Source organism: Podarcis pityusensis (assembly GCF_964106645.2).
Source record: "Podarcis pityusensis genome assembly, chromosome: 2".
Taxonomy (NCBI): domain Eukaryota; kingdom Metazoa; phylum Chordata; class Lepidosauria; order Squamata; family Lacertidae; genus Podarcis; species Podarcis pityusensis.
Genome location: NC_138029.1, coordinates 83456556 through 83474945, shown reverse-complemented (window position 1 = coordinate 83474945; position 18390 = coordinate 83456556). Strand labels below are relative to the sequence as shown.

At 40.3% G+C, this 18390-nt stretch overlaps 1 protein-coding gene across 11 annotated transcripts in view; it reads left to right on the top strand.

Annotated features, from left to right (window-relative positions):
• ERC2 (ELKS/RAB6-interacting/CAST family member 2) overlaps positions 1-18390 on the top strand; it is a 526798-nt gene that overhangs the window by 382186 nt on the left and 126222 nt on the right. For 3 of the 11 annotated variants that reach the window (XM_080996735.1, XM_080996737.1, XM_080996736.1), the window contains one exon: positions 9515-9581. The exons of the other annotated variants lie outside the window; for them this stretch is intronic. In XM_080996735.1, coding sequence (XP_080852861.1) covers positions 9515-9541 — 27 coding nt within the window. In that variant the 3' untranslated portion in view covers positions 9542-9581. The remainder of the gene's footprint in view (positions 1-9514; positions 9582-18390) is intronic. 11 annotated transcript variants of the gene reach the window in all.

Sequence of the window (18390 nt, the reverse complement as noted above, 5' to 3'; positions counted from 1 at the left end):
TGTCCATAAGAATATAATTGGTTTGAGTCTGCTCACCAGTAGTAACATATATATATATATATATATATATATATATATATATATATATAAAAGTAAATTTTCAGTTACTTGTTGTCCTATGGTATCAAATTATCAAAGCAGCTCAGTGATTTTAGTTGCTTCTGGTATTAGAAAGCAAACCTGAAGTATAGAATGCTGAGTATATTTTTCTGTCAGCATCAAGACATAGCATTGTTTGGCTTTGTCACACATTTTATAACAGGAGAAATTGAAAGTGGCTGAGCTTAAGTGAAGGATCCATAAGTGAAGGATGCAAGTGCTTTACCCCAGATGGACTTCACACAGAAGTGTCAGAGAAGTATGAGCTTGGTATGATGCATCAGCTGGGAGGAGGAAGAGGCAGGATTGGCTTATTATGTTGGAGAGAGTATAGAGTGCAGGAACTGAGTAAGGTGAATGAGTGTCAGGGTTCAACTCTGCCCAGACAGGGAACCTGAGGCCTCCCTGGAGAAGGAGCAGAACACCAGCAACCCCCAAGAGCTATTGCATCCAAGCATACCTGATCTAGGTTGAGGCGTCTTCACACCAGTTCCCTATGTTTGTGGACAGCTCTTGAAAACGTTCTTGGAACCGTTCCCCACAGGAGCAGAGAGATGGTGAGCCAGGCTTTTGGCAAAGTGGCTTACTAGCAGTTCAAGTGAGGCTACTTGAGAGGAGGGAGAAACTTATATAAGTACCTGCCTGAATCAGGGTTTGGTTGAGAGCTTAGATGGGCATACTATCTCGTTGAGCAGTGTGAAGAGTCCTGTTTGGCTGATGAGGTCAAAGGCCTTCATTGGGTCTGTGAAGGCGACATACAAGGGGGGGGGGGTGTCCCTGCTCACAGGAGAAATTCTCCTGCAGCCGGCACAGTGAAAAAACCATGCCAAAATTCATATTTTAAGTACATTCCAGGTTTAATATTTCCAGGTCCCTGGCCATTTCTACATTTTCGGAGAAGTGGAGACTCTCTTAACTGTCAAAGATCAGACTCAGAGTAGAAAGAGAATAGCTAGAACCTGAAGATGTCACAAGCAGTTCTTAAATAGTAAGAATATTGTGAATAAAAAGAGCAGAAGAATAAGAAAGTAACAGATTAATGAAGCAAGAAAACACAGATTAATTGCTTCATTAGATTGTTATGCAGAAAACCAGCAAGTAGATCTGTTGCTTCTTTGCTTTCAAAGAAGAACTGAAATGAACTGTAAATGAATTGTTGCCTGTTCTGGCATTTTTTAAAAGCATGAATCATGTGTTTTTCAGGTCAGGTTTTGTTATTTGTCATTCCATATAGTTACTGCAATTTGATTGCTCCTTGTTTTTATTACACAAGCCTAAGTTTTCCACTCAGAACTGTGTGTTGCACTCAAAACTGCATCTGGGTTTTTTGTTTTTGGTGACCCAATATATAGTGCTAGTGTAAAACCACAAAACACTAGTAAACCTCTTATGGTTAAGTGGTATTTTTAATTTTTAAAAGAGGTGTGTTGCATGCATACTACCAACAGCTGCCTTCAGACTTTGGAAATGTATTAATGTACATTGGAAACGTGCATTAATGCTAGCACTCCAGCTTTCATGGGGCCATTTCACTCCCTGAAGGGCCTCATAAGGCAGCCATTTTGTCTCCTGGCAAAGCCCCAGGGAATGATGGATGCTACATGGTGACAAACAGTTGTTTCTACTGGACCGTCCTATGGAACACGTTATAACAATGCTGCACTGCTGATTGTATCTCCTTTGCTGCATGCTGTGGTGTCAAAGCTTTTGTTAAACAAAAGAAAGAGACGGATGCACTCCGTGCTATCATAGTAAATTCTTTCAGAATAGTAAGTCTCACTCCTCCCCCAGCACAAATTCATAGATTTTGCCCTACCTTGAAAATACTGTCTTTTTCATTTGCCCTTGTTGACTCTCCCACTCTCTTCATATTACTGCAGCCCAGTGCTAATTAATGTCTAATCCCTATCCTAACAGCACATATGCTTTTCTGGAGCTGCACTGATTTCTGCTTCTTAAAATGTAGCCATTAAATGTGCAGTTAAATTCCTTGCTTTTGTATTGCCCATAAATGACACAGAATGCTGTGCCTCCCCCTTTACTCTTCTATTCCCTTCATGAATTTTTTTTTGCAATATGGGTTGTTGAAGCCGTTTGTGATAGCTACTGTATAATATCAGTTAAGGGGCTGAGCCATGACTTGGAAGAAGAGCTTCAGAGGAAGGAGACCATAAAGCTCACTGGTAGAGCAGGTGCTTTTCATGTAGAAGGTCCTGATTCAATTGCAGGCATTTCCAGCTAGAAGGTCAGGGTAGGAAAGGCTTTGGCATGACACACTGGAGAGGTGCTGCCAACCGGATTAAATAGAGTCCCTTGCAAATAGCTTGGCCTGACAGAAGGCAGCTTTCTATAACTGGTGGAAAGGATTCCCAAGGTTAAAATTGCTAAACACTTACTTGCAAGTTGGTTGACACAATTTGCACCAGTCCCACCTAAGTAAGTCTAGGCTTTTGAGGGAAAACTCATAAGATTAAACACTGAATTGTTTCTAGTGCAGCTAAATAAGTGACTTTTTAATAAAAAGCTCGGCTTGTTTTGAGGGTACTTGGCAAAGCTAAACTGGCTGCTTGTCAGTGCCATGTTGTTGTTGTTGTTGAGTTGTTTAGTCGTGTCCGACTCTTCGTGACCCCATGGACCAGAGCACACCAGGCACTCCTGTCTTCCACTGCCTCCCGCAGTTTGGTCAAACTCAGGTTGGTAGCTTCGAGAACACTGTCCAACCATCTCATCCTCTGCCGTCCCCTTCTCCTTGTGCCCTCCATCTTTCCCAACATCAGGGTCTTTTCCAGGGAGTCTTCTCTTCTCATGAGGTGGCCAGTATCAGGGCCATATTTCTCCTCAGCTGCGCTCAGACTCGTTTGCCCACTGAATCCTGTAGGGTACTGAAATCAGCTGCTCACATTATATTAGATGTGGAAGGTAACAAAATCCTATAGTTGACAGTAACCTACAAAAGCATATGGGCCACTATAGCCAGTCATATTATATGACAGTGAGGGACAATGTGGAAGGAAAGGGCTTCGAAGAATACTGTCACATTTATTCCCAGTGAGGGTCAAAAGTAAATGGGGAAAAGAAAGAGATTCTTGTTGGCACACATGGAAATGAATCTGAAACAAGGCACATTATTTTGACTTAGCCATACTGATGATATACCAGTAGGTCCTCAGAATTTTGTTTCCCAGACAATGACGTTTCTGGCTGATGTGTTCTTCTATTAAACCTGTTAATTCTGGATGCATGTACAGGTCTAGGCATCACCAAGTTTTATTTGACCTTACATGTTTCCCATAAACTGACTCAGGATTAGTACATTGTCATATTTTCTTTTCTTTTTTAAAAAATAAATGGCCCTATACATTTTTAAAAACATAAAGTCTTTTCAGGCCACAGCAAGTAAACATATTTGTTACAAGAAATTAAACCCCTTATGTGGCAACCAGCATGTAAAAAAAGAGTATTGTCTGCAACATGTAGAAATGTTTTATAGTCTCAGGGCCAGTAGTTACATGTTTGACAACTCAATGCATCAGTTGTAGCAGGCTGCAGACAATAAGAAAAGATGCCTTATATCAGCTTTTTTTTTAAAAAAAAATCATAAGATGAGCACATTATTATCACTAGATTTACTTAACTCAAGTTGAGATGTTAATTCTTTGCACTCAGGGACATGAAAGGCATCTGTGACAAGTCTTGTCAGGCAGGCTTTTCCACTGAAGGAAGGAAGCCAAAAGAGTTTAACTCATGAACATTGGGAAGACTGTGTTGTGAAAGCATTTTTAATTGATACTCTTGTCCTACCAAGTATTCTAAAACCACTTCATTGTTTATAGATGTTAGTCATATTATGGGAGCAGTTGTATTCAGTTAGGAGGCTGTGGCCTTTCATTCAATCACATGCATACAGTCTGATTCTTGATGAAGATTTCAAGATTCTTGATTCTTGAAACACTAAGAAAAGCAAACAAAGAGACCCAGACATATCACTTGAACCTATTTAAGGACTAGCAAATCAGTCTATTCTCAGTCCATGTCACTTTCACATCTATTCACTCATGTCTTTTTCATTCCATTTCCACATTGATTTGTCAACTATATTAAAAGAATCAGTCTAATACTCATGGGATCTGAAACTAGGTAGTCCTTGTGTATTTACTGATTTCTGAAATGTGAGAGGCCCATCACTATTGGCATTCCACTGGCTTCAGAAGACACACCTGTCTGGGAAAGCATTGCTCTGAAATTGAACATCTGATCTTACTGTTTTAAATGGTTTTTTAAAAATGTTTCAATTGTCATTCTTTTTAACCAGTTTGCTTTATTGTATATTTAAATTAAGGATGTTTTAATGCTCTGTATATTAATTAGATATGGGTTTTATAATGGATTTTATAGTTGTAAACTGCTTAGAATGCATATTAGCATATAAGTGGCATATAAATTAATGACGTTGATATTATAATAATAATATTAATATACTATACATGTTCTATTATTATTAATATTATGCATTGTCCTTAAAACCAGGTTAAATATCAGGGAACCAAACATTTTTAGTTATAGTAATAAATAAAGGAGCACATGTTAATTTCTATCTAGTTTAGATGTTGATGTTGTAATTTATCACTTATAGAGTGCCTAAGGTTTTCTAAGAGCTACGCAGAGATTAAAAGCTAAGGCATTCTCTACCCACAGGCTCACCATGGGGGGTGGAAAGACAAGCAAATTCAGGAGCCAGTTCTTGGAGTTATGAAATCTGAACAGTATCCTCTGATTTGGACAGATGATCCCTCCCTGCCTTTAAGCTCGCATGCACACACACAACCCAACAACCCTTAGTTATCTAGTAGTTCTAGAGCAGCTGGGAGTTAGAGCCATGCTAAGACAATATCTTACCCTATTCAAAGGGCCCAGCTGTACACAGGGGTGGCAGGAAGGGAAATCTCATTGTCCAGTGAAGGCAGTTGCTGCCACACCTTAGCTTGTTTCAAAAAGCACAATGAAAGCAATGAAAAGAGAGCAAACAGACAGTGAAAGCTGCATTCATCACCTACTGCTTATCATGGCATTGCTCCCAAAGACACCCTCATAAAGGCTACGCTGGAAGGCACCAGTCAATGTTACAGTTTTCGCAACAACTTTGGCAATGACACTTAATCCATCTGCTGTCTTCTACAAACACTGCATGAGCATACTGGCAGGAAGCAGCCACAGTGCCACCACCAGCATAGCCATAGCTCAGTAGGAAGAAAGAACCCACACTCATATATTTATTTCTTGTTATTTAAAGGATTCTCAGACCCCCTTTCAGCCTAAACCTTTGAGGTTACTCTCAGAAAAATGAAAAATTGTTTGCTTAAATAAACTTCTAGAGGCATTTTCAAAATAGAAGTGGGCAGACATGTTTTGGGTGTGCCAAGTCGAAATCTGCTGCATGCCAAGCTGCATGGCTGCAAATGAATTAAAAAGACTTAAAGGTTGTACATTTCATGTCCAGGAATTCCACAATCCTATGTGGCCACATCTTTGATCTAACATGACTGCCACTGATAATAAAATGGAAAATTTAAGAAAAACACACCAATTGAGCTACCTATTGCCTTGCAATCATCCTGTTGTATCCAAAATGTCAGCCAAATTAACGCCATTACTGTAATCAAGTCTTGGATTCCTGCATAAGCTCCAGAGCTGCCCTCAAGCAGGGTTCTGATCCTTTGGCAGTCAAGTCCAAGCAGCACTAGAGCAAGACTTTGGCCAGGGGAAAGGCAGAGGAAGACAGGCCACCATTCCAGTGACAGCAGTTCAGTCAATTCCATAGCCAAGTGGCTGGAAGGAAACATTGTAGAACCTATACAAGTGACAGTTTCCCCAGGAGAAGGGTTCAAGGGCCACCTGAAGACCACTGTTTATATTCAAGCAGTGCTACTAAAATTGCACGACCACATCTCTAGTATTGTCGGTGTTGGCGTAACAGGAGAAGCTTCTTGCCCAGGAGCCTGAGAGACTTGAAAAATGAAGAGGGCCATCTAAGCTAATGGAGGGTGTAGGAGCCAAGTCCACTGCTTCCTTCAACAATATTAAACAATATAAAAACTGGATCTACAATTGCACTCAAAATTCATGCACGGTGAAATTAGGGAGACCATTTTGCAAAATATTCTCTAGGGGAGGACTAAGATACTCCATTAGTTCAGGCTACTGAACTTTTCTTGGAAAATTTGTCAGAACATTGTCTTATGATACACTTCGCCTCATCCCTACTTTTCAAGTCATAACTTCCTCTTCTTTCCCTTCTTTTTTGTTTTGCTTTTAACTCAGTGGCATTCTCACAGCTGGAACATTTGTTTGTTCGTATAACCATGCCATTTTATTTCTGTCTACTACTATGCTTAGCAAATCTGTGGCAGCTTCTGCTCTCTGTCATTTATGTTAAAAGAGAAGAAAGCAAACCATTCAGAAATTTGTTTCCAAAATGTGAGTGCAGAAGACTCTTTAAACCCCAAATAAAATAGAAATATTTCAATTGGGGAGAGAAACTTTTGCTAGTACACAATATATTGTAAACAAACAATCAAGTAAAAATAATGTTTCAATTGATTCAAAGATAATACAGTGGTACCTCAGGTTACAGACGCTTCAGGTTACAGACGCTTCAGGTTACAGACTCTGCTAACCCAGAAATAGTACCTCTGGTTAAGAACTTTGCTTCAGGATGAGAACAGAAATCATGCTCTGGTGGCACGGCAGCAGCAGGAGGCCCCATTAGCTAAAGTGGTGCTTCAGGTTAAGAACAGTTTCAGGTTAAGAACGGACCTCCGGAATGAATTAAGTACTTAACTCTGTGGGTTAAACCACAGAGCCTAGGGCTTGCCAATCAGAAGGTTGGTGGTTCAAATCCCCATGACTGGGTGAGCTCCCGTTGCTTGGTCCCTGCTCCTGCCCACCTAGCAGTTCGAAAGCACGTCAAAGTGCAAGTAGATAAATAGGTACCACTCCGGCGGGAAGGTAAATAGCGTTTCTGTGTACTGCTCTGGTTCGCCAGAAGTGGCTTAGTCATGCTGGCCACATGACCCAGAAGCTATCTGTGGACAAATGCCAGCTCCCTTAGCCTATACAGCGGTCAGGGGTACCTTTACCTTTAGGATACAGTGCCATAGAAGATGGGTGGCTTGAATCCTGATCCTTAGACACTTTGCTTTAACAAGATCATGTGGGATTTGACCATTTAGAGCAGGGGTAGCCAACATGGTCCCTCCAAATGCTTTTGGATTCCATCTTCCATCATCCCTACCCACTGGCCATACTGACTGGTAGTTAAAGTCCAATAACATCTGGAGAGTACCACATTGGCTACTCCTGCACTAGAGCATTTTGAGAAACACTGGCCAAGTGTAGAAAGTTAAATTGGTCAAGCCGTTAAAAGGGATCAAAACCAGCAAATAAGGGACTATGCAAGTTGAATTATAAACTGAAACAAAGATGAATGCATTCAGTGTCCCTATTGAAATAAATATGGTAAAAAATGGGCTGGCTTTATTCTAAGTTTAATTATATTTAAATTTATATCTGACTGCCATATTTTTCTGCTTAATTCAGTAATGTACGTAACATCTGTCTTAATGTCTGCTTTAAAAAATATAACATTCAGCTGTTCTTTTATTATATTGACTTGATTGAGGTTAGTAGTGATGTTGCCACTGTGGGTTTTCACAATGTAGTATATGGTATATTTGAATAATAAACAATAATGCAACATCACAATGTTATGCGTATTTATTCACAAGTAAGATTGTCCCTAACACAAGATACGTTTCAGAGTTAGCCAACTGCAGAATTCTCAATACTGAAAAAAAGTACCGGTAATTCATAAAATATATTTAATTGATTTATTTACAATCCCATATTGGTGTCTTCCAGGGATAAGATAATATGTATTAGATGGCAGTAGTTAAAGTAAATATGGTAACCTGTGTACACAATCCATCAGTTATTGCTACTTTTTAAACCTCTGTTAACCCAGTGATGGTTTGTTGAGGCAAAAGAAAGAATCTATGCCTGACGCAAAAGTTGACTGTGACATAAGCTGGAGTAAAGAGGAATGTGAGTAGAATTCTGCTCATATGGTGATCCTGTTCCAGCTTCTTCTCTGTGTACCACCCCCAAAAAGCAACACCTGAAGGATGAGGAACATTCTGCAACAATGTGGAATGCAGCACATGGGGATGCAGCAAGAATAGGCCATAAGTAGGCACCTTGCATTAATACAAGGCATCTATTGATGTAAGCTATACTGTTTTCCTCCTTTTTAAAAAAAGTTTCTTTCCCTACAAAAGAGACTTCCATTCCCTATGTCCACCCGGTTTCTCAGACCACTTAAGCATTTCTTTACAATTTCTGTGGGGTTGAACTCAGCTTATCATTGCAAGATGGCCATGGCTTTGTGTGTGTTTTTCTTTCCACGCACCCGAGCTACCTGCATCTTGATCTGAAAAAGCCCAGTGAAAGAATTTACCTCATGAACTGAAACACAGGAAACAGGGGAGGCTAACTGCCGAGCACCTGAGATTAGCGCAGTCAGTTTTTCTTTCTTTCTTTAAAAGTAAAAAGATTTCACTTAAAAAGAAACATGACCAGAAAAACCAGGAGCACAGTATGCAGCCTCCCAATTCTCTCCCATGAAGGGTTCAAAGATATGATTTGTAGAATGAAATAACAGACATCACAAACACCCTTTGGTCACCTTGGAAATAAAATAGTCACAAGAAACCCCTGTATCTCACATATGAGCATTGCACCAATGTTTCTTCTCTCCTTTCATAATTTTTGAATGTGATTTCTCTTGTGATAAATTGGTCAAGAAAAAATTCAGGGGGCATTTTTGGCACCGCATTAGTATACCATGCAGTAATGGCTTGGATTGACTTTATGTAAGAATATACTTGCCTCGCTAAGTTATCTCATTCTTTGTCATGTTGTATCATATATGTCTGTGCCTTCCTGAAAGGAAAGCTTTTATTATTGTAGTAATTACCAATATGCCTGTGATATACATGTCGGTTCAGAGGTCAGCCTCACGGAGCTCTATGGCAGCTGCTTCCAGGTAGGTGAGCATAGGATTTCAGCCTTAGACTCTTTCTGCAATAGTCTTAATTGGTTTTTATATGCAAACCATTGCTGTTGAATTGTACAATCCACTTTTGATTCACAGTTGCAGTTGGATGTACGGAATGACTTATTATATTCTTGCTTTTGTCGCTTGTGATATAACATAGCTGTTGCTTAAATTTCATAACATTTTCTTTGAAAACTTTAATGCCTTCATCATTGAAGATCGATGTATCTTCAGTTGCACCACCGTAACTAACCGTTTCTTCTTTCATTCCAATGCTAACACCTTCTAATGTCTGGCTGGCAGGATGATGAGGAGGGAATATGGGCCTAAGCGGTTCCTATAAGCCAAAGTTCCAGTTTTGTTTTGAGGGGTGAGATACCATTTTTATTCTCTATTTAGATGCAATTTCATATTGTCTGAACTGTGAGCTACATGGACAAGTGTATCTCATGAACATTAAATACCGTAAATGTTTTCATGTCTATCTGGAGTCACAGGTTGACAATAGTTTTGAATAGTTGTGGATGACCATAATTAACTGTGATTATTCTGATTTGTAATGGTATGGTGCCATGTTATTGACGATAAATGTAAGATCCCCACCACCACCAATTTATTTACATCCTTTACTGCAGTTATCAAGGTTTTTGCCTTCAGTCAGATTATACCAATGATGATGGTATGTAAATTGCACTGAAGTGTCTTATTTGGTGCAACTTATGAGATGGCCATCTCATTGGAAAATAATAATACTGCACAAGCAAAATTTGTCAAAAATAAAAATAAGGTGATTATTTCTGATGTAGGGGAAACAGCCACTTCCATTCTGTAGTGCTCTAAAACAAATGGGCCACACTGAACTTTATAAACAGGAAGGGCATACCTTGTTATGTATTCAATATAGGAATGCTATTATAGGTGGGGGAGGGGCACTCACAGAAGCCTCGCCACAGTGTACCAGTGCATATCACCCTGTGCTTTAAGTCTCCACACATTAGTGCGGTGAGTGGGGAATGCTTGCAGGAAGCCTTTTTGAGTTCATTTGAGTTCATGCTTGTAGCCCATGATAAAGCATGGTCCCTGCTCGCCTGAGGCATTCTGCTTAACTTCAAGGCAGTGCAAGTAGAAGCCCCTTTCAGACTTTTATCAACACAGGGATGACTGGAGACTTGAGTGTGCAAGGCAATGTGCACAGGAGTGGGGCTTCTATGCCCCCATCTACAGACACAAAGAAAATGCCTTTTGTTCCTATGTTTAATGAAAGCATGGAAGTTGTGGAACGTTGGTGTATATTGACAGTTCTGACCTTTTGACTGGAAAATATTTTTCAAAGTATCATTGGGCATGGAGGTCAGCAGGGATCTCCAACCTTAGGCTGGCCTGGCTGGCCAAGCCCAAAATTGTAGCCTCCAGTCCCCACCTCTTCACCTAGCAAGCCCCTGACCAGCCATGCACTGGAGCTTGAATGACTGGAGGGAATGGTCTTTGTGGAAAGCATCTCTGAGAGTCTTCAAGTAGAGCGAACCCCCCCACACACCTTTTTTGTGGCTTGGCGGGCACTGAGCAGCAAAGACTAGTGAGGTGGTTGCCAGGTTGTTCCCGTGTGGTTGAACCAGCCTTCCTCTCAGCTTTTGAGCTGGGGTGGTGACATGGATTTCTATGAAACTGCTAAGACAAGGAAGGGGAAAAGCTTGTACTGCTGTGCTACTCCCACATACTTCCTGTTGGTGCATTCTGGTAGAAAAGGTGGGGAATTGGGGGTGGCAGGAACACGGGCAATGGCAGTGGGTGGAATTAAACTACAGATGCAATGATGCAGGATTGCTGGGGAAGCATCACAGAATAACTGATAAAGTGGGAGGATGTGCGAATGGGCCATTATAAATCTACTTCAAATGCACTTTTAACGTATCAATGACACGTTCCTGAATAAAACAGAAGTCTGGGTGGTCCCTTTGGCTTTGATAAAGCAGGAGTACGTCAGTGGGAAGATTAAAGGTTACTGATCCTTCAGTTCTTGTACAGTGTAAAATATGGGGCTGGTTAAGAATGAATTGCAACCAAGGCCATGTGTATGTTGACTGGAAGTTGTTGACTTAGAAACATTGATAATTTCTGGGCTTTATTTTCAAAGTGACACATATTTGTGTTCTTTTAGAGAGGATATTTACGAACATATGGTGTGGCTATCAAAACCAGAACAATATTTGAATGTATAGTTACATATTACAGATATAAATGCAAATTGTATGTTCTGTGAGATGTGCTACTAAATTTCACACAGAGAGGAAAGAGGACAATCCTATATACAGTTAAGCATGTGTAAGTGTCGCTGAAATTAAGATGTATATATGCTTGCTTAATTGTCTGTTGGAAAATACCAAGGTTATATGTGGTGTTAAGGTTTGCCAGCACTTAAATTGTTATACTTTAGCTCCTGATTTTTCTCTCATCTACTGCTGAGAAATATATTGAAAAGGAGCCCAGCTTTGTTCATGTGATTTTCTACTAAATGTCTGCTGTTTGTTTTTATACAATACTATGTGTAATTATAAAGCTTTCCTTTCGAAGGAGTTGTGCTACTGCAATAAGCATTCCTTTTGCTGCTTTCAAGCAACGGTCTGATTTTACATCTCATTGTGTGCACATGGATGCACAAAATAGATTTTTGTTTGCTTTCCAGGTGCAGAAGTATTTGGGCAAAACAGCCCATAGGATTCCATTCCTTTGTTGGGTTGCCAGTGTAATTTACACCATATTGTTTTATTCCAGAATCTTGATGAATATCTTTTTTGCTATGCCAACAGGAGCCTGGTATGAATCCAAAGCTGGAAGCAGCAGCTTTCATTTCCCCAGATTATTCTGAAATGTAGATTTATTTATTATTTCCCCCATTCTCCTTCACAATGGATGTGAGGCTTTCATAGCTTTGGCTAAGACATTAGACGTTTGCTGTAGTGACCCTTTCTCCTCCCCCAACCCACCAAGAGCACAAGCACTTATGTAGAACATAACTTTTACTGAGTAAATATTCTCAGTATTTATTTTGTTGTTGTTACAGGAGATAATCAAAATTTATCTGATGAATTGTAATGGTTTTCTATGAGGTTTATAAGTTTAATTTTAGATGTTTTGTAAGCCATCTGGAGCTTTGGAGGAGGTGTGGTTAAAATGTTTTAAATGAATATAAATGTGAAGAATAGGGCATTGTGACCAATCTGTGTGTTATGATTCTGAGTCTATTCTAAGCCAGGCAGATGCAGAATTCTTGCCCACCAGCAGCATCTGGGGGAAGACCAGTGTTCACAACTGCTGGGTCAGCGGGAATAGCTGAGAGCGTTTATTCCATCTAATGCTTGTTCCATGTTCGGCTGCTCCAATTATATCTGGTGGATGTTATGTGATGGACTGTGTTTTAGTAAGGAAGAAGAGATACCCCATATTCAGACTTTGTGATGGGTAACTGTTGAATCAGGTGAGGAGAAAGGATATAGACACCTTACAGCTATCTGTCCACCTGTCCACCACTCAGTTGAAGTTCTCACGGTTGCCATATCAATTACCCATTGGGCCTGCAGATTCTGCTTTTTCAGGTCACCAAAAGAGAAATCTCCTCTTATCCACAATTTAGTTCTGAATAACTATGTCTATGTTGACCTGGCTTGCATCACTGAGGTCTTAGTGCAGTGGTAGATGAGAATAGTGACATTTATCTATCTCAGTTAAGCCCACCAGTTACCTGTACTCAGTGGTGCAGCAAGATAGACCCAATGGGGAGAGAGGTAGGGTTGCTATTGTCTATCATGATATTATATCCCTTGCTTGGCACCCTACCCATCAATCCACTGAGTTCGAATGCCTTTATTTGATGCTGGGTATCAGGAACAGGGTATAAGGGACATGGGTGGCGCTGTGGGTTAAACCACAGAGCCTAGGACTTGCCGATCAGAAGGTTGGCGGTTCGAATCCCCACGACGGGGTGAGCTCCCGTTGCTCGGTCCCTGCTCCTGCCAACCTAGCAGTTCGAAAGCACGTCAAAGTGCAAGTAGATAAATAGGTACCGCTCCAGCGGGAAGGTAAATGGCATTTCCGTGCGCTGCTTTGGTTCGCCAGAAGCGGCTTAGTCATGCTGGCCACATGACTGTACTCCGGCTCCCTCGGCCAATAAAGCGAGATGAGCGCCGCAACCCCAGAGTCGGTCACGGCTGGACCTAATGGTCAGGGGTCCCTTTACCTTTACTATCAGAAACAGGACAGTGATTCTGTTTGTGTACCGCCACCCTACTGTTGAACAATCTTCCTGCCTGGACTTACTGAGGTGGCCCTACATTTACACTGGAGTCTCCAAGGGTTAAAAGTTGAGAGGGAAAGTGAAGAGGGTCAAATCTCTCTAGAATGTTTGTGGTTTGTTCAAAATCACAAAAAGAAGTTTATGAGAAAGTACCGTATACCATAGATAAAAAAATGTACCAACAGGACAATTTATTTTTAAAATAACATTAATATTTATTTGAAATCAAGTTTAATTGAAAAAGGTGGGTTTATATTTAGGAAAGGTTTTTAATACTGGGATGTCAGACCAATGCATTGTTTTGTGTTTTGTTTTTGTTCTATTACTAGGCAATTGCTTATGATAGCAAAAAGAAATGAGCAACCATAGCACATCTTTACATAAAATGTTAAACATATTCATATAATTTACATCCACAAAGTTATTAAGGAGAACTACTTGGTTTTGAAACCAAGCTTTGTAGCTAATTTCTTTGGTCTCACCATCATCTCTGGCCAACCATTATTACTGAGGAAGCACCTTTAAAAAAAAAATAATCAGACATGAGGACTTAAGGCAATGAAGGTTCTATCATACCAGCTTTAATTCTCTGGAAAAGCTATTTCAGCCTCAGGGAGGTGACTGAACATACTGTGCGCAGACATGGATTTCACTTACCTTTTCAGAAGATGCCTTCACAGAACCCTCAAACTGCTCTTTAAACTTCTGCAAGTTCAAGAAGCAATTTGCAAATTGACACAAGCTCAGTTTAAAAGGGAACCTGGGGGGCATTTATCCTGCTGAAAGCTCTCAACTCAGGAGAAGTTTTAAGGGAAGTTTGAGGCTTCTTTGAGTAGAACTTCTAAAAACGTAACTCTGAGAAAATGTAGGTGTGTGTCCAGAATGTGTGTGTGTTCCCTTCTGGATCACATCCTGTACCTCGCATTAAATTGAACAGATGGTTTCAGCTTCTAAAATGTAAAATCTCCCAAGAGGCTCATGAATATATTGGACATGATCTTCAACAGACTTCTCCAATCCAGTGAAAAGAACAAGATTCCAAGAAACCAACTGTGTCTTGTGTATAATTAAATTCAGTTCATATTATATGAATGACAGACCTTTTTTATATTACCAGAGGGACACATTTACATAAAAAGAATAATGAAAATGAGAGAGAGAAACTATAGATGTTCACAAAAATGATCCATTCCTCTATTATTACATTAAAGAGTGGGAAAAATAATTTTAGGATGCAATAATTTAATCTGTACTCCAAATTCATTTATTTCCTCTGTCCTTCTTGTACTTTGTTTCCAGCCACAAATTTTGGTTCTGGAAATGCAGTATATTGCATATTAATAAATACTCCATTAGATTTGCTGACACATTTGTTGAATTCAGAACACTTGTATTGTAGCACATCTTCATTCTCTCATGAGAGGATCATAAAGCAAGAAAGATTTAACTTATTAGCATGCTATTAATATGATAAGTATTTATATAAATATAAATATTTCCGCAGGCTCATTCGGACCTGCTTGTCTTTCAGAAGCAGAAACTTTATAATACAGTATATGTAAGTAACCCCCTGCTATATTATAATAATCCATTAGCTCCTTGCTTGTCAAAGTAACAGGATGTGCAGTCACTTTCAGTAATTAACTCGCCTGCACATCTTACGGAGAACTGTCAGAGCTGGATCCAGACTTCCCTGAAGTCTCTTGAAAAAGACAGAAAGTTTGCCTTGATCACTGCAAGAAGCATTTGGATGAATGCTGTATATCATAATTTGCTTGCTAAGTGCCACCTTGTCTAGGACTGGAATCAGAATTACTAATACCATTTGATCCATTAGTCCCCGCCCCCCCCAACACACACACAGATAGTACTTCGTTATGTATGTAAAGCTAAGTGGTTCTGAATGTTTATGACACTGTGTTTGTAAGCCTGGTTTGGAACGTAGATTCAGTGGGATCATAACACTTAGATGACATATGATGAATTGAGCATCATTTCCCCCATAAATTCTTCTGAAGGCAGGAGTGCCAATCTAAGAAATACTTTTACATACCTATAAACCAGTAGGCAGGTTGCTTTGTGTGAGTACAAAAATAGGTTCAATCCGGGAGAACTTTTTATTGAACAGCTAAGTAAATCACACAAAAATTGAAAGCTGATTGTTCTCAGTATCATTCCCCCCCCCCCACCCCCCGGCCCCTGGGCAATCCAGACTTTTCGACTATTTGCAGGTTAGGGAAAGGAGTTCACAAATATAAATCCTATGCTTTGCAATATATATTCTTCTGTCAGGTCTATTTCTTGTGTTGTTTTGATATGTAACTAGGTGCAATAGCAGCGCTGGTTTGTACACCTCCAGGAATGTCTCAGGATGTGGTGGAACTAACTACTGCTTTTCTTCTTTCATTTACCTTGAACTTCGACATGATTGCATGTTTGAGAAAAATACTCTGTACAAATTCCTGCTATGAAAGTCTTTGTGATTACAAAGGGTGTTTCCCACTTGCCTTGTATTGTTTGCTGCTGGCACAGATCTTGCTCAGAGAGATGACAAGCTTTTGCTTTTGAAGCAGAGTCACATTCTTTTAAAATGGTGCATGAACTACGTTTTTGAAGTCAGTCTACTTCAGTAAGAATGTATTGTACAGGACTTCTATCAGTGTGGCCTCTTAAACTCTGGGGTGCTGATTTTTCATCTGGAATAGTGATTCGAAACTTAATCCGCTTGAGTTTTGTGTTCAGATTTAATAGTACTTCACACCTCTTTCATTTATTATACATATAAACAGCCTATTTTCCAACTCTGGATAGGAAATTAAATCAGGAAAAGTTTTTTACTAAAAAGTTCAAGGAAAAAGGGTTTGGCTTAAAAAACCTTTTTGGGAGGGGGCAGAAAGAAGTTCCGAAATTGATGTCAGTTTGGGGAATTTCCCCCCCAAAGGGTTAATGGAATGGGCTGACAATTTCCTCTGCCACAAGAGCAGGTTCCCTCTCTCACCATTTATGCCTAGAATGAAGCTTCTCTAACTAGATTCAGGTTACATACGCTTCAGGTTACATACGCTTCAGGTTACAGACTCCGCTAACCCAGAAATAGTGCTTCAGGTTTAGTACTTTGCTTCAGGATGAGAACAGAAATTGTGCTCCGGTGGCGCGGCAGCAGCAGGAGACCCCATTAGCTAAAGTGGTGCTTCAGGTTAAGAACAGTTTCAGGTTAAGTACGGACCTCCGGAACGAATTAAGTACGTAACCCGAGGTACCACTGTACCTGGTAATTTCAAAAAGGCTTCTGTTAGGCCAGGTTTATGGAAGCCATTCCTGTCTGTTTCTCACTTAAAGCCAAGCAGCAGTAAATGGTGGTGGGTGGGGTCTATATAGAGCATCAGCAACAGTACCCTCTTGCTGGCTGTGCATTTGCATACCCTCCAACACAATGTGGCCCAAATTTGGGACACCATCTTCCGGGTCTGCACTCCCGCACAAATCACGTAACCCGTGAGAGATTGCGGATCTGGAAAAATAGCTTTTGGGGGGCACGGTGCCCATAAATGCTCATTTTGGAGCATCACGCAAGATCATGGACCTTAAAAACATCGGGGGGGGGCAAGAACTCAGCCCCAAATGGTCACCATATAGTTGGGGGGGGACGACCAGGATGTCCCCTTTCTTCCAATGATATGCATTTGCCAGGATGGAGCAGGGTGAGTTAGTAGTAGGGTCAGGGGCATGAGAATTAAGAAATTCCTCAGGTGGCGCAACCTTCTTTTCCTTCAAGTTGTTTAACCAGTATTGCTGCGTGTTAAAGATAACAGAGATGAACTAAAGTAAAAGGAGAAGGCAGAAGAAGGCTACAACACTTATAAATACTAGTTGTTGGAAACTGTAGGGGGGGAGGGTGCTATTCTGCTCAGGTCCTGCTTCTGGGTTTCCCACGGCGGTCACTGTGAGAACAGGATGCTGGACTAGATGGGCCTTTGGCTTGCTCTAGCAGGCTCTTCTTCAAATTAGCAGCTGTAGATCTCATACTGCAACATTCGGGAGAAATTATTGACTATCTTCATTTCATAAAATCAGAAATGTTTTTGGCAACTTTTTTTAAAAACCCAATTTTTTTGAAAACGTTTATGGGAGATGCCAGGTTTGTTTAGAAGAGTTTGCCTCTGATTCATTCATTTATTTTTATCTGTCAAAAGTCAAAACTGAATTTGACGGCTACACTTTGGGATCAGCATGCTTAGGACTGAATTTGATACTCAGCAGAACAGAAAATTAGTAAAACTTCACATTTCCAAATATGCTGTGTGAATGAAAAATTTGCACTGTCTGAACTGCTTTGGTTGCTGTGACATAAACATTAGTATTTTGATAAAAGATAAACTTGGAGCCCAGTCCCTGGAAAATGTGGCGGAACCACATTATGTTGGTGTGCTCAACTGGTGCAGAGACCATGGTAAAAGCTTATTCTATACAATTTCTGGAAATTGAGTCAGATCACCATTACGATGCTATTACCAAGATGCTTGTAGAGTGGACCCTGGCTTTGATGATAAAGGTATTAAAGGATTTCAGTCACACACCAACTTTATGTTGGCACTCCACATGTAACCAATGAAGCTGCTTATGGATTCCACAGAGCTCCTTCGACGTGTGCAAATGCTTCCATATTCACACTAGAGTTATCCCCCTCCACCTCTCTTTTTAACCACAGCACTTGCTGCCTTAAGAGGCTCTTCCCAAAATTCACTTGAGCTTTGGGAATGCTTTTTATGCAGTGTGAGGGATTTGGTTTTGGAAGGGATGCTTCTGGAACCTGGCTAGGCATGCAAAATCTACCACACAGAACTTAAAGTGCTGCATTCCTAAAAGGAAGCATGCAATCTGATCCTAT